At 35.3% G+C, this 14,652-nt stretch overlaps 3 protein-coding genes and 1 pseudogene across 3 annotated transcripts; 1 reads left to right on the forward strand and 3 right to left on the reverse strand.

Annotated features, from left to right (window-relative positions):
* The first annotated feature begins 1,344 nt into the window (after positions 1-1,344).
* On the forward strand, positions 1,345-3,022 carry LOC101260089 (calcium-dependent lipid-binding protein-like; annotated as a pseudogene).
* A 4,053-nt stretch (positions 3,023-7,075) lies between these two features.
* LOC101264565 (auxin-responsive protein SAUR68) lies at positions 7,076-7,716 on the reverse strand. The gene has a single exon (XM_004248662.5). It carries the CDS (start codon positions 7,614-7,616, stop codon positions 7,179-7,181), a length of 438 nt encoding a protein of 145 aa, XP_004248710.1. The 5' UTR covers positions 7,617-7,716; the 3' UTR covers positions 7,076-7,178.
* A 1,700-nt stretch (positions 7,717-9,416) lies between these two features.
* Positions 9,417-10,281, reverse strand: LOC101259790 (auxin-responsive protein SAUR68-like). The gene has a single exon (XM_004248841.5). The coding sequence runs from the start codon at positions 9,952-9,954 to the stop codon at positions 9,520-9,522; it is 435 nt and encodes a 144-aa protein (XP_004248889.1). The 5' UTR covers positions 9,955-10,281; the 3' UTR covers positions 9,417-9,519.
* Positions 10,282-11,933: 1,652 nt separating this feature from the next.
* Positions 11,934-12,254, reverse strand: LOC101259491 (auxin-responsive protein SAUR67-like). Its single transcript, XM_010329262.1, has one exon. It carries the CDS (start codon positions 12,252-12,254, stop codon positions 11,934-11,936), a length of 321 nt encoding a protein of 106 aa, XP_010327564.1.
* Between the last annotated feature and the right edge of the window lie 2,398 nt (positions 12,255-14,652).

A 14,652-nucleotide genomic window follows, 5' to 3' on the forward strand; every position in this document is an offset into this window, starting at 1 on the left:
ACGCTTGTTACCACGAGCCATAACCAAGGAACACTTAATGAGCTTCCATTTTCCATCACCGTTGGTACTAACATATCCTTCATCATCTAAAACACCTATAGAAATCAGGTGTAGACGAACATCAGGAGCATGTTTCACATTGTTCAAAACTAGTTTAGTTCCAACACTATTTTTCAAACAAATTGTACCAATACCAACCACCCTTGAAACAGTCACGTTACCCATACTCAAGGTCCAAAACTACCAGGAGTCTAAGAAGAGAAAAAATTATTCCTTGACGTCACATGAGATGCGACACCAGTGTCCACAACCTAGCTTGACTCATCACAAGCTATATTTATCATTTCTGCATCAAGAACGATAACAAGATCTTCACTGGTGACGGTGGCTAGGCAATTTTCATTGCCATCTTCTTTAGTTTCATCTTTATTTTTGTTTTCCCTCTTTAACTTCTTATAGAACTTCTTTGTGTGCCCTTTCATGCCACAATAATAACACTCAATATCTTTAAGTCTACCTCTGGATTTTCTCCTATTTTGTTCTCTATATTGAGAACCACGAGTTTTGTTTCTTCCCCTGGGGCCAGTTATCAGGACATTCGAAAAAGAAGAACCTTATGTTTTTCTTCTCATCTTTTCATTCAAGACATTATTCTTGGCTGAATCCATAGAGATCACACTATCCGGAGCAGAGTTTGACAACGAAGTTCTAAATGTTTCCCAAGAGTCTGGTAGGGAACCAAATAGAAGCAAGCCTTGAATTTCTTCATCAAATTTGATGCCCATAGCAAATAATTGGTTCATGATCCCCTGAAAATTATTCAAATGGTCTGTCATCGGAGAATCATCATGATACTTTAAACTCAACATCTGCTTTATTAAGAATATTTTGTTATTGCCAGTCTTCCGAGCATACAAACTTTCAAGATGCTCCCACAGGGTTCGAGCACGTGTCTCCCCAGAAATATGGTTTAACATATTATCGTCAACCCATTGCCTAATGAATCCACAAACCTGTCTGTGCTACAGATTCCACTTTATCTATTTTATTATCAGGCTATACACTGGTAAATACTGGTTTGTAAAAATTCTTACTATAAAGCAGATATTCCATTTCCCCCTTCCAAATGGCATACTTAACACCATTCAAAGTAACCATTCTACTTGTGTTGGCTTCTATTATTTTCTCCCAAAAAATATAGTTATCGCAAATCAAAGTAAACCTTTTCTTATGTAGAAGTTTAGACTATGTTGCAACCACAGAGCATACTCAGATAAAACCTTGGCTCTGATATTAGTGTTGTGAAAAACATAGATAAACACAACAATGTATATGGTAAAAGTAATGGAAATAAAAATGTAAAAATAACGACACAAAAAATTTCACGTGGAAACGCTTCTGAATAAGGGAAAAAACTACGGGCCAAGAGGAGCAACTGATATTACTGTAGTAAGGAATTTTACACCGTGTAGTCACGATTACAATACAAAAAGTGACTATTACAAAATCAAAAGGAACAACACTCTTTTGGTTTCCACCTTACTAAAATATCGCTCACACTCTATTATTGTTCACAAACTATTTTTCTTGTATAGTCTATGGAATACCTCACTTTGCTCTCAAAATGGTCTTTCTCTCTAATTTGGCGTGTTCTAAAAAAATGCAAGAATACTCTATTTATAGAAGAAATTTAAAACTAATAATGTCACCAATGACATCATGAAAATTCTTAAGTTTCAAACTATAGTTGGTATGTTGTTGTACAAAATTAAGACTTTGACAATTAATATGGGGGCGGAACCCCACAAAGCTATCATAAGGAATCTGTTGAACCTCTTTTAGAAGATTATGGACCTCCCTGGAATTACTTCATTTATGTTCAGCAAGTTATTATTGGGAACTGTGGCACCTAAAATAGACTGTATTCGTGTTCAGAGCCTTAAAAAAGGTCAAATCACTTTGGATATAGACTTCCTATGAGATGGTGATCCCAATGTTGTCTTAAATATTGAAGCTGCGATGGTTGCTTCTATACCCATTCAGTTGAAAAATCTTCAAGTTTTCACTGTTATTCGTGTCATCTTCCAACTAACTGAGGAAATCCCTTGCATCTCGGCTGTAGTTGTAGCATTACTTTCTGAGCCAAAACCTAGAATTGACTATGTCTTGAAGGCGTTTGGTGGAAGTTTAACAACAATTCCTGGACTTTTAGATATGATTGAGGACACTGTAAATACAATAGTGACAGATATGCTATAATGATCGCACAATATTGTTGTTCCAATTGCACCTGTGGATACTAGTGATTTGGAACTTAAGCCACAAGGGAAGCTCACAGTAACTATTGTCAAGGTTAATGGATTGAAGAACCACAAAATGATAGGAAAATCCGATCCATATGTTGTTATACAGATACGCTCACTTTTCAAGGTTAAGACAAAAACCATTGACAACAACCTAAATCATGTTTGGGATCAAACGTTTGAACTAATTGCAGAAGAAAAAGAGACGCAATACCTATTCATTGAGGTCTTTCATAAAGACAATATCAGGCAAGACCAGCGAATGGGTGTCGCAATGTTGACTCTGAATGAGCTTGTAGCTGACGCTGCCAAAGAAATTGAATTAATATTACTGCCAAAACATGATATGCTCAAAGTCAAAGCTTAGAAGGATCGAGGAGCTATCACAATAAAGGGGTTGTATCATGAGTTTAACAAGGAAAAGCAGTTAGCGCTGCTCTAAAGGGAGAGAAGGAGATCCTAGAAGAAAGGAAGAAGCTGAAAGTAGAAGGAGTCATCGGCAGCACAATGGATGCAGTTGATTCAGGTGTCGGTATGGGGGAAGTGGCATTGGAGCAGGCGTGAGGCTCATTGGAACGGGACTAGGTTCCGGTATAGGCGTAGTTGGAAGTTGCTTTAGAGCGGTTGGCAGTGGCCTAAGAAAAGCTGGAAGATTTATAGGAAGGACATTCACTAGAAGTTCAAAGAAAAATGGTTCCTCTACTCGAGAAAGATTTTGATAATTGAAAAATATAGGAACAGATGAAAGAAACAGGTTGTTGACGTGTTCCTTACAAACCAAATCCGACTTGATTAAGGAGAGTGTCAACCTCGCGAATTAGAAGATATTGTTTTTTCAATAAGCAACCAGTACATAAAGTTTCTTTTTATAAATGAGTTTGCAATCAAGTTGAAAAAGGAATTAACGATCAATAATGTTTTCTTATTTAATTAAGGAAAGTTTTGTGGCAATATATAAAGAAAATTTTGTGGAAGGTTTTTCTTATTTAATTAAAGAAGATCGCGTAGAAGGTAGGATTTTTTGTTATCTATTTAAGGACAAAATCACGTAGGAGAAGGAGTCCTACATAGACAAGGTTTCCTTGAGGCGGCATAGTTTAAAGAAGCGTGATTTGTTTTTGCTGCAAAGACAAACAAGAATAATATTCCAAGTTCTAGTTGAGTTTAAAGAAGTCAAGTTCGAGTTGAAGATGTGGCTAAAGTTAAGTTCGAGTTGAACAAAGAGTTGAAGAAAACTGAAGGCAAGTTCGAGTTGAACTAGGACTTCCATAACTATGTTTTGGATTCAACATCAAATCTATAAATATGGAGATAGTTTTGCTTGAGAAAAATTACATGCTTATATATAGATAAGATCAAAACACGATCAAGATGACCCTGACGCCCGAGCCTGGACCTTTTTTCGATAACTAATTTTGAATCCGACTCCTAACATAACACAAACTCAAAAGTCGACCCGAGACCCGACCTTGACTCCCGATCCAAACATCCAACCGGGGATTCAATTTTTGAATCGGGTTCATACACCCAACAATCGATCGGGACCCAAGACCTGACCCGACCCGAGATTCGATCTGATACTTAACCTAGACTCCCGATCCCAATGTTCGACTTATGATCAAATTTTTGAACTAAGATCCGTCCCGAACATGAGACTTGACCTCGACCCCATATCTGACTCTAACCCGAGACCCGACTCTGACTCCCAACCACAACATTTTACTCAAGATCTAACTTTTGAATTGGAATCTACCTCTCGATACCTGACCCCGACTCAGAATCTGGCCTTGTCACAAACCAAACTCAACCCAATCTCGACTCCAATATCCTACTTAGGATCCAACTTTTGATTGGGATCCAACTCTAGACCCTCCCCCGACTCGAGACCCAATCCCAACCCAGAATTCTAGCCCTAACATATGACTCGGGATCCAACTTTTGAACAACGATCCAACCTTGAGACCCGACCCTGACTCCTGACCCCAACATCTGGTGCAAGATCCAACTTTTGAAATGGAGTCTGACCCTAACACCTGAACTGAGACTCGACTCCTCGACTTTAATTCCGATGCCTAATCTCGATACATACCCAAGTCTTGACAAGACATACAAATTGGGACCTGACTCCAACTTGGCTTGAACTTTCAACCTCAACACCTGATTCAAAAGATCCGACCCTGATACCATTCATTTTGAATGGATCTTCTTATTTTGTTTTATTATGTCAACCTAGATGCAACTCTTTAAAGAAAATTTTGTTTTATTTAGGATTGTGTGGTAAAGGTTCGCCTATCTAATTAAAGTAGAGTAGGAGCCCACACAATTTTGTAATTTGGATTGTCACAGTTGGTATTAGAACCTAGGTTACCGATCTTACAATTGTACAAGAGCAATGTCCAATAAAGTCTTGCGTCCTGCAAATTGAGAATCAGTTTTTCTTACAATTCCCTTTGAATGATTGAAGGTAGCATAACTGGTTCGTCAATAGGTTTAATTTATCAAATTATCAAAACTAGGCATAGTACTTCAACGTCTATATTTCATCAATTTCTCCACTTTTGATGATGACAAACAACATATAATGACAATTATCACTATCACTAGCAACCATATTGGTTCTCCTTATTATCAACACATATCAGTTGCTCATATCATTAGTATACCAGTTCCTCTGTCTTAAGCATAAGTCTTGCCTCACACAAAACATTGCTTTTTGGTATCATCAGAAAGAGTGATCAGTAACATGAGTAAAAGTGAGAATAGGCAACGTTAACACTTGGCTGCTAGAGCAATACTAACATGAGTAAAATCAACAAAACATGTAACAAGGAGAATATCACTACATATTATCAAAGAAAGCCTATTTCCATATAGATTAAAAGTTAGCATTCAAAACAGTACAAATAAAATCATCAAAATTGTTATGCAAAGAAACTCTGTTATGCTTGAAGAGTCCAGATTAAACATAGTTATGGTGGATTAAATGAAGGCTCTGGAGGCAATTTAAAAAGAGTGATGGCTGCGAATTTGTGTTAATATATCCTCATGTACTCCTTCATATCTTATGTTAGCACAAATTTGTTTGTTGTTCCCTTTACGTGACATCTACTGATAATTTTGAAGTAATACTAGATCCCTCAATAATATGTGCACCTCTTTTTTCTTTTGGACGAGAGTTCACCTTTTCTTTTCTGAATCTAGATCATCCTTCTAGGTTTCATGTAGATTTTGCATGTTTAGTCTCAACTAGCCTCTTGAATTGGTATTTTTCTCTCCAATATTCCTTTCCCATCACGGAAAACTTAATTCAAAATTGGACAAGTATGTGTAAAGACCGAGTATAAGTTGAAAGACATATTTTATTAATGAAGACAGAAAGTTGTTAAATAGAGCTATAAAGCAAATACTCCTAAACGAACTGTAATGAAACCAATTTGGTATCCTAAAAAACAGGGATAGGAACTACTGAAACTTAATACAGACTAAATAACTAAAGTGGCTCGTGATGTTCCAATAGTATCATCCTCATTACTTCCTCCTCAACAACAGAATTTTTAGAGAGGGAAAAAAGAAATGATTGGGAAGGAGGAATTGTGAGGAATAAAAACATAAAAGAAAAGGAGAGGGGATCTAAGTAATGTGCCAAAACAAGAGATGCCGATTAGGATGGCTTGAGACACAACGTCGTTTCTGCAACAGTGACAGCGAGTTTAAAGCTATGGAAGCTGTGACAGTTGACTTGTTCGACGTGTCTTGGTGCGTACCTGTCCCCTCATCTGTTCCCCTATGAAATAAGATCCCTCTGAGAGAGAGTTCCCCTAGGGAGTATTCTCCCTTATATTAGCATTTCAATCAAATAATAGATCAGCTTGGTGCCTATCTGGTTCCTTGGCAAGTTTATCATATCATCAAAGCAAAACATACTACCACAGTGACTATGTATCATCATATAGAGTTCACCACATACAAGCTCCAATTATGGAATTTCGAAATTAGGAGTGAGTCACTTTTCAATTGTGGGAAATGGAACACTATAATTTGTGGAATGGATCGAATTGTGTACATTTAGGTGCTTACAATATTTATTTTGCCAAACCGAATATAGGCCTGTAGAAGGTTGAGTGTTACTACATTGTAGACTTGACATGCCTAGTCAAGGACATGGCACGGGGATTTATTAAGGATGTCCAAAGGACAAGTTGGATTATTGTCTCAATGTTTCTTCCCGGAAGGAATTGTTTATACAGAAAGTTTGATCTCTCCAAAATCACTTATTTAAGATTTTCTTATATATGACCAAAACACATTTCTTTTTCTCTTTATTTACGAAATCTTGTAAGAGCCTATTTCCGGTAAGTTTATCAATTGCTCGCATTTTTTTGGTTCCGAAATGTATTTATCAAAGTTGTCAGAGAAGTGATTGAAGCCGTGACTTTACTTTATTTTACCTATTACTGATTGTCTAATGCTACTAGTAATACACTGTTTATTCCAAGAAGATTTATGTATTGGATTTCAAATTAAATTATAAGTTACGTGATCAGTTAATGCTTATGACTTCTCACCAATGCCAATAATTTGTGTCCTTTGAATGAAGAGTTAGGACTCAAAGCTGGTAGATCAATTTATGATTCAAAATATTTAACCATTAAGGTTTTTGGCACTAAATTCATATTGTACTTTGAAAATTGTACGTGCAACTCAACTATTCTACATAGTAATTGCTATCCGTATCAAACAACTTCGCAAACACCACAAGGAATAGAACAAAATGGAGTCAAGAAAATGGTAATTTTGATGAATAATAAATATTGACATTCTATATATACACTTGTTTAGTACCATGTATCTACTATAAAAATTGTTACAGTTAGCTTAACAAACTAACAATTCTAGATTTCGTCGTTCTTGAAGGTATGAAGCAGATGAACATTGATTGGAAGGTACAGAAACAAGCAAAGCATTCTGAAGATCAGCGGCTACACCTCTTTTGACGAGTGATATGATATAGTTCATGAACAGTGCATCACATGGTAATGTAATAGGACCATAACTTGGAAGTCCAAACTCTTCTTCAGACATGTGCAACAGTTGTCTGATTACGTCATGTTGAAGATAAGCCAATGGAACCACAAATCGCTTTTGATCGGTTGTATACACCACAAAGTGGCCTCTGTCAACTATGGAAGATGATGTGCTACAACTCTCAGCATCATAGTAATTGGATCTTGGAAAAGAAATTCTCTTCCTCTGCTTAGCTGCAAACTTTTGCCATTTCCTTGCCATCTTGATGAGTTTCTTGGCGCTTATCATACTGATTTCTTTGAAATATCGGAAAAGAAAAGTTGATTATCTTTTAAAAGATTTGATTTAGAGTTATCTGCTTGATGATCAAACCAGCTTTTGGAAACACATTATATATAGTTGAGACTTTGAATTATAGCTAAAGCTGCCAACCTGGAATAAGTATGCTAGACAGAATCATGTGATGCTGTTTAATATGGGACCTAAGGACTTGTGAACATGGCTGGTTGTGCATTTATTCACTCCTCTATCACCATAAAACCAAGTGGTCCTGGACTAATTAATCAACTTTAATAACAACAGAGAAGGTTAACCATGTGAGATTTCATGTGCTATTTTCTTTCCAGTTACCACCAATTTCTCTCAACCACTAAACATTTGGATATGAAACTTGTCATAAATTTATATATAATCAGAGCCAAACATTTCAGCACAACACAAGTATCCTGACATTCAAAGAACTTTCATTTTATATATCCGTGATCCTCCAAGTTTGTTTTCTTTCTTTTCCTTCATCAATTAGTATTAGAAAATACTCCTTGAGACAATGGGTATCAAAGTGACTCCATTTGTTCAAGCTAATCGGTTCTTAAGGAGGTCTAATGGAGGTGTTCCAAAAGGATGTTGTGCAGTATACGTAGGAGAGAGCCAGAAGAAGAGATTCGTCGTGCAAGTGTCTTACTTGAGCCAGCCTTTATTTCAAGACCTGTTAGCTCAGGCTGAAGAAGAGTTTGGCTTTGATCATTCGATGGGTGTTCTTACAATACCTTGCAAAGAGGATGTGTTAGTTGATGTTACTTCCCGCTTAAGAAGATCATGAGTAGTATCATAGTGCAAATTCTTCAACGAATGAGATTTTGTAAAGCATTAGGATTAGAAATTAGAAAGAGGAGATTGTAGAAACAGCAATTTTATTGTATAGTTGTGAACCACCAGAACTTTGGAGGGATAAACCCGTGTAAATTTAAGTTACATACTTCACAAAGATTATGGGTTAACAGATTATCTATTATATTTCTGAATCTACACCTTTATATTGCTCTAAACGTTGCCCTTTTATCATGTCTTTGCATTTTCAAACAGCAAAACTTTCAGTTTTACATCTTTAATCTAATCTATAGACTATTCTTCGTTCATTCATTCCGTCAAGAAAATAAATGATAACTTTGGACTCTTAAAGAATCATGCAACGCTTTCATTCTGTATTTGATCATACCAAAGAATGACAATCATCATAGTGCTCCTTGACCCCTTCCATTTAGCAGATTTTCTTATCTTAGCGTGGCCAGTTGAATATGCATCATGCTGAGTAGTATAATACATAAAAACAGTAAATGCATTCTATGTTGGAACCTTTTTTCTTTACTTTTTTCTCGTAGATCGACTGCGGAACAGGAGTGGAAGGAAAGGATTAACTTCCTTTTTCGATGTACAACATTAATAATTATTTTGGACTTCATAATGTTTGGCTGTTATTATTGTAATTGCTTGTAAATTGAAACTTTTTAGTTAAAATTGTTTGTAAATGTACTCAGAGGATAAGCTTAGCAAGAAATGAAGACTAGATCATCTCGGATGAAATTAGTCTTTTACAGAATCTGAAAAAGCTGGTGCATACTTTTGCAATTTTGTCAATTGTCTTTTCGAGAAAGTTCACTTTTATCTTGATTGAAAGAATGATTAAATTGAAGATTTTGACATATCTTTCTATGTATTGGAAAAAGTTCCTTATCCCCTGGATGTGAAAGCCACAAGATAGATATTCGCGGTGCAAGACTATTCGGAAGCCAATAAAAAGAAACAAGAATCTCCAATTTGAAGGCAAAATATGCAGTTTAATTCTGATTAGAATTTAGATGTGAAAATTGTATACACCTTCGAGTATTATGGTACAAAATTTATCACAGTTAGATTAACAAACTAGCAATTGCGGGTTTCTTTGTTCTTCTAGATATGAAGCTGATGAGCATCGACTGGAAGCGACTGTTACAAGCAAAGCATTTTGAAAATCTGTAGATACACCTCTTCTGATGAGTGATATAATGTAGTTCATGAATAGAGCATCACACGGTAACGTGATGGGGCCATCACTTGGTAGTCCAAACTCTTCAGACATGTGCAACAGTTGTCTGATTACCTCGTGTTGAAGATAAGCCAACGGAACCACAAATCGCTTCTGATCGATTGTATACACCACAAAATTCCCTTTAGCAACTATAGAAGATGATGTGCTGCAACTCTCTGCATCATTGAAATTGGATCTTGGAAAAGAAATTCTCTTCCTCTGATTCACTGCGAACTTCTGCCATTTCCTTGCCATCTTGATGAGTTTCTTAGCACTGATCATGTTGATTTATTTGAAATAATGGAAAAAGTTGATAATATTTTAAAAGATTGATATAGTGCTGTCTGCTTGATGATCAAAATGGCTCATGGAAAGAGATTATATATAGTTGTTGAGCCTTCAGAATGGTTAAGACAGAATCATGTGATGCGGTTTGATATGTGACCTAAGGACTTATGGAGATTGCTGGTTGTTGTGAATTTATTCATTTCTCTGCCACCATATTTTTAAACCAAGTGGTCCTGGTTTCATTCAAACCTAATTAATCAACTTATCCTTTCTTGTGGATGTCACTGTAAAGGTTTCTTCTTTTGTTCCAAATCATGAGAAGTAGTAGGGCCTAATTTTGTACATCTAACAAATTTATGATCTGAATACTTTAACAACAACAGAGAAGGCAAACCATGTAATTTTTCATGTGCCGTCGTCTTTCCAGTTTCCACCAATTTCTCTCAACCACTAAACATTTGGATATGAAACTTGTCATAAATTTATATATAATCAGAGCCAAACATTTCAGCAGAACACAAGTATCTTGATACTCAAAGAACTTTCAATTTATCTGTGATCCTCCAAGTTTTTTTTTTTTGCTTTCTTTTCCTTCATCATTTAGTATTAGATAATAATCGTTGAGACAACGGGTATCAAAGTACCTCCATTTGTTCAAGCTAGTCGGTTCTTAAGGAGGTCCTCAACATATGAAGGTATTCCGAAAGGACATTGTGCAGTATACGTATAAGAGAGCCAGAAGAAGAGATTTGTCGTGCCAGTCTATTACTTGAGCCAGCTATTTCAAGATTTGTTAGCTTAGGCTGAAGAAGAGTTTGGCTTTGATCATCCGCTAGGTGGTCTCACAATACCATACAAAGAGGATGTGTTTGTAGATCTTGCTTCCCACTTAAGAAGATCACGAGTAGTATCATAGCACACATTCTTGAATGAATGAGACTTTGTAAAGCAATAGGATTAGAAATTAGATAGAGGAGATATATTGTAGAAATAGCAATTTCATTGTCAAGTAACAGATTTGAAAAAGAGAATCGGTTAACAGATTATCTATATAGATTTCTGAATCTACACCTTTATATTGCTCTAAAGGTTGCTCTTTTATAACATATTTTCATCTTCAAACAGCAAAACTTTCAAGTTCTAAATCTTTAATCTACTTTATAGCCTCTTCTTTGTTCAACAAATCATTCCCATCAAACAACTAAATGTTAGACTTTCAATTCTTAAAGAAATGCTTAAAGATTTCTAGTCATGCGCTTGATAATACCAAAGAGTAATAAACTTCTAGAGGTTAAGATAAAAATGAGTCCAATAAACTCAGTCAGAAAGCGTAGTCTCGGCAGAAGCTTTTTATCTTAGCTAGGCCAATTAAATATGCATTGGGTTGAGAAGTATAATACATAAAACAGTAAATTCTTTAGATTGTGAAGCCTTGAGAAACGGACCTCCTATGTTCAATCCTTTTCTCTTAATTTTTTTTCTCTCTTGGATGGACCACAGAACAGGAGTGGAAGGAAAGGATCAACTACCTTTTTCAATATGCAACATTACTATGTTCTTTTGGACTTCAAAATGTTATTAATGCAATTGATGTAAATCAAAACTTGATAGTTAAAAGTTAAAATTGCAGATAAATTTACTCAGAATACAAGATTAACAAGATTACTTTCTTTGATATGGGAAAATCTCCTTATCCGTGAATGTGAAAGACACAAGCTAGATATTTGTGGTGCAAGGTTATTAGAAAGCCAATGAAAAGAAACAAGAATTTCCTAAATGATCATGGAATAGATGAATTTGAAGGCAAGAATGTGGAGTTTATGATTAAAAATTAGATGTTAATATTCTATAAGTATCACGTTACAAAATTTATCACAGTTAGCTTAACAAACTAACAATTCCAAATGTCGTTGTTCTTGAAGGTATGAAGCTGATGAGCATCGACTGGAAGCGACTGTTACAATCAAAGCATTTCAAAAATCTGCAGATACACCTCTTCGAATGAGAGATATAATGTAGTTCAAGAATAGTGCATCAAACGGTAACGTAATGGGGCCATCACTTGGAAGTCCAAACTCTTCTTCAGACATGTGCAACAGTTGTCTGATTACCTCATGTTGAAGATAAGTCAACGGAACCACAAATCGGTTCTGATCTATTGAATACACCACAAAATGATTTTTGTCAACTACAAAAGCTGATGTGCTGCAACTCTTTGCATCATTGGTATTGGGTCTTTGAAAAGAAATTCTCTTCCTTTGATTCGCTGCGAATTTCTGCCATTTCCTTGCCATCTTGATGAGTCTCTTAGCACTAATCATGATTTCTTTGGAATATAGGAAATAAAAAGTTGATGATCTTTTATAAGATTTTATTTACTGATATCTGCTTGATGATCAAATGGCTCATGGATGCAGTTTATTTATATCTAAGGATAGAAAATGAATTTATATTGTAGCTCCAGTTGTCAAATGTGAGTTAGGCATTAAGGGCAAAATCATGTGCTGCTATTGAACATAGGACCTATTTATTCAATTCTCTGTCACCAATATCTTTAAATCAAGTGGTTCATGACTAAATCATCAATTTCATTCAGTCTTGTGGCTCTTAATTTTAAGGGTGTTTTCTGTTCCAAATTATGAGAAGCAGAGGGGTCTAGTGTTGTTCTTCAGCAAATTTATGGATGATAATCGAGTAGGCAAAACCACGGGAGGATTCATGTGCCGTTGTCTCTCACCAGTTAGGTATGAAACTTGCCATTAACTTATGTGTTTATTGAGACACACGAAACAAGAATCATGATGTTCAAAAGATGTCAAAAGTGTTGGAATTAATGTATCAATGTTTAATTTTTCAAAATTGTCTTTTTGTTTTTTAAAAAGTCTTTTTAGAATTTCGTAGTACATGTAGTTAGTAAATTGTGATACATGTATTTAGTTATTTGTGCAAGAATTTTTATTTTCTATTTTGAGTAGTATAAATAGTGATGTAATTGATGATTGTAATTATCTCAAGTGACCTTAAGTAGCCTATAATAAACTTAAGCATTTTCTAAAGATATTATTTTTCCTTTCATACTTCCTACAAATTGGTATCAGAGCAGGTTTTCGTTCTTAATCTGGGGTTAGCTGAAGAAAAAAATATGGCATCCAAAACAAATGAAGGTGCTGATTCTTCAGTTGTTCTTACTCCATTTTTTATGGAACTGATTTTGAATACTGAAAGATAAGAATGAGAACAAATTTGAAAGCTGAAGGTTTGTGGACTATTGTTGCAAATGCCTTTGAAGAGCTAGAAAACGATGGTAATCTTACAGCACCAGAGATGAAAAATCTTGAGGCTAAGTATCGTCAAGATGCAAAAGCCTTGAGCGAAATCCAAATGGGAGTCTCAAGAGCATATTTTGCAAAAATTGTTACTTGTGAGACTGCAAAGGAAGCTTGGGATTTTCTGAAAACTGAGGTGTATGGTGACGAAAAGGTACACACTATAAATCTTCAAAGTCTTAGAAGAGAGTTTTAAAATTTTAAGATGATAGAATCTGAAAAAATTGATGAATATTGCACAAGAATCATGAATATTGTTAATAAAATGAGAAATCATAGTGATATAATTTCTGTCCAACAAGTTGTGGAAAAGATTCTAATTAGTGTCACAGAAAAGTATGAGTACATCGTTGCTATCACTTAGGAGATGAAAGATCTTTCTAAGCTTTCCATCAAAGAGCTAGTTGGATCATTTCGTGCACACGAGAAGCCAAGATTTTTTCATGAAGATCAACCCAAAGAGACGGCTTTCCAGTCTAAAATAAATGAGAATTCTCAAAATTTCTCCAAAAATCATCAGAAGAAAAATCACAAGCCAAAAAAGAAGCAGGATCATGATGGTTCTTCCAAGAAGGTTGAAGAAAAAGGTGAGAAAAACTCAAGTCTTTTTTGTAAAGTTTGTAAAAAGACTAATCATAATGCAGAAAAATGTTGGCAAAAAGGCAAGCCCCAATGTAACTTTTGTAAGAAGTTTGGTCAGGTTGAAAAGGATTGTTGGCACAAGAAACGGGAGCAAACAAATTTTTGTGAAAAACAGGAGGAAGAAAGGAAAAAAAACATTTTCTTTGCTTTTAAATCTGATGCTTCAACAAAAAGCAATGAATGGTATGTTGATAGCGGTTGTAGTAATCACATGACTGGAGATGAAAAGGCTTTCCTCTCAATTAATAAAAGCATCATTACTAAAGTGAAGATGGGGAATGGAGCCTTAGTTGATGCGAAAGGTAAAGGTACTATTTCAATCAACATGACCAGATGCGGTAAGCAAATTCATGATGTTCTTTATATTCCTGACTTGGAAGAAAATTTGCTTAGTGTTGGTCAACTCATGGAAAATGGTTATTCTCTTGTGTTTAGAGATAATTATTGCAAGATTTATGATAAAATTGAGCCAAATCAAGTCACTGTTGAAGTAAAGATGATAAAAAGAAACTTCCCTTTGCAATTTCATTATAATGCATTAAAAAATAAAATTGTAGATGATTCATGGCTTTGCAAAGATTTTGTCACTTGAATTTTCATGGTTTAAAGCTTCTCAAGCAAAAGGACATGGTGCAAGGCCTTCCTGAGATACATACTGAGGTGGATACATGTGAAAGTTGTATAATGGGAAAGCAACATAGGAAATCTTTTCTAAAAGGAGTGT

This window comes from Solanum lycopersicum, chromosome 10, assembly GCF_036512215.1.
Source record: "Solanum lycopersicum chromosome 10, SLM_r2.1".
Classification (NCBI taxonomy): domain Eukaryota; kingdom Viridiplantae; phylum Streptophyta; class Magnoliopsida; order Solanales; family Solanaceae; genus Solanum; species Solanum lycopersicum.

Coding starts and splice junctions, on each gene's coding strand:
- LOC101264565 (XM_004248662.5), bottom strand. CDS start 7,616: ATGATAAGCGCCAAGAAACTCATCAAGATGGCAAGGAAATGGCAAAAG.
- LOC101259790 (XM_004248841.5), bottom strand. CDS start 9,954: ATGATCAGTGCTAAGAAACTCATCAAGATGGCAAGGAAATGGCAGAAG.
- LOC101259491 (XM_010329262.1), bottom strand. CDS start 12,254: ATGGCAAGGAAATGGCAGAAATTCGCAGCGAATCAAAGGAAGAGAATT.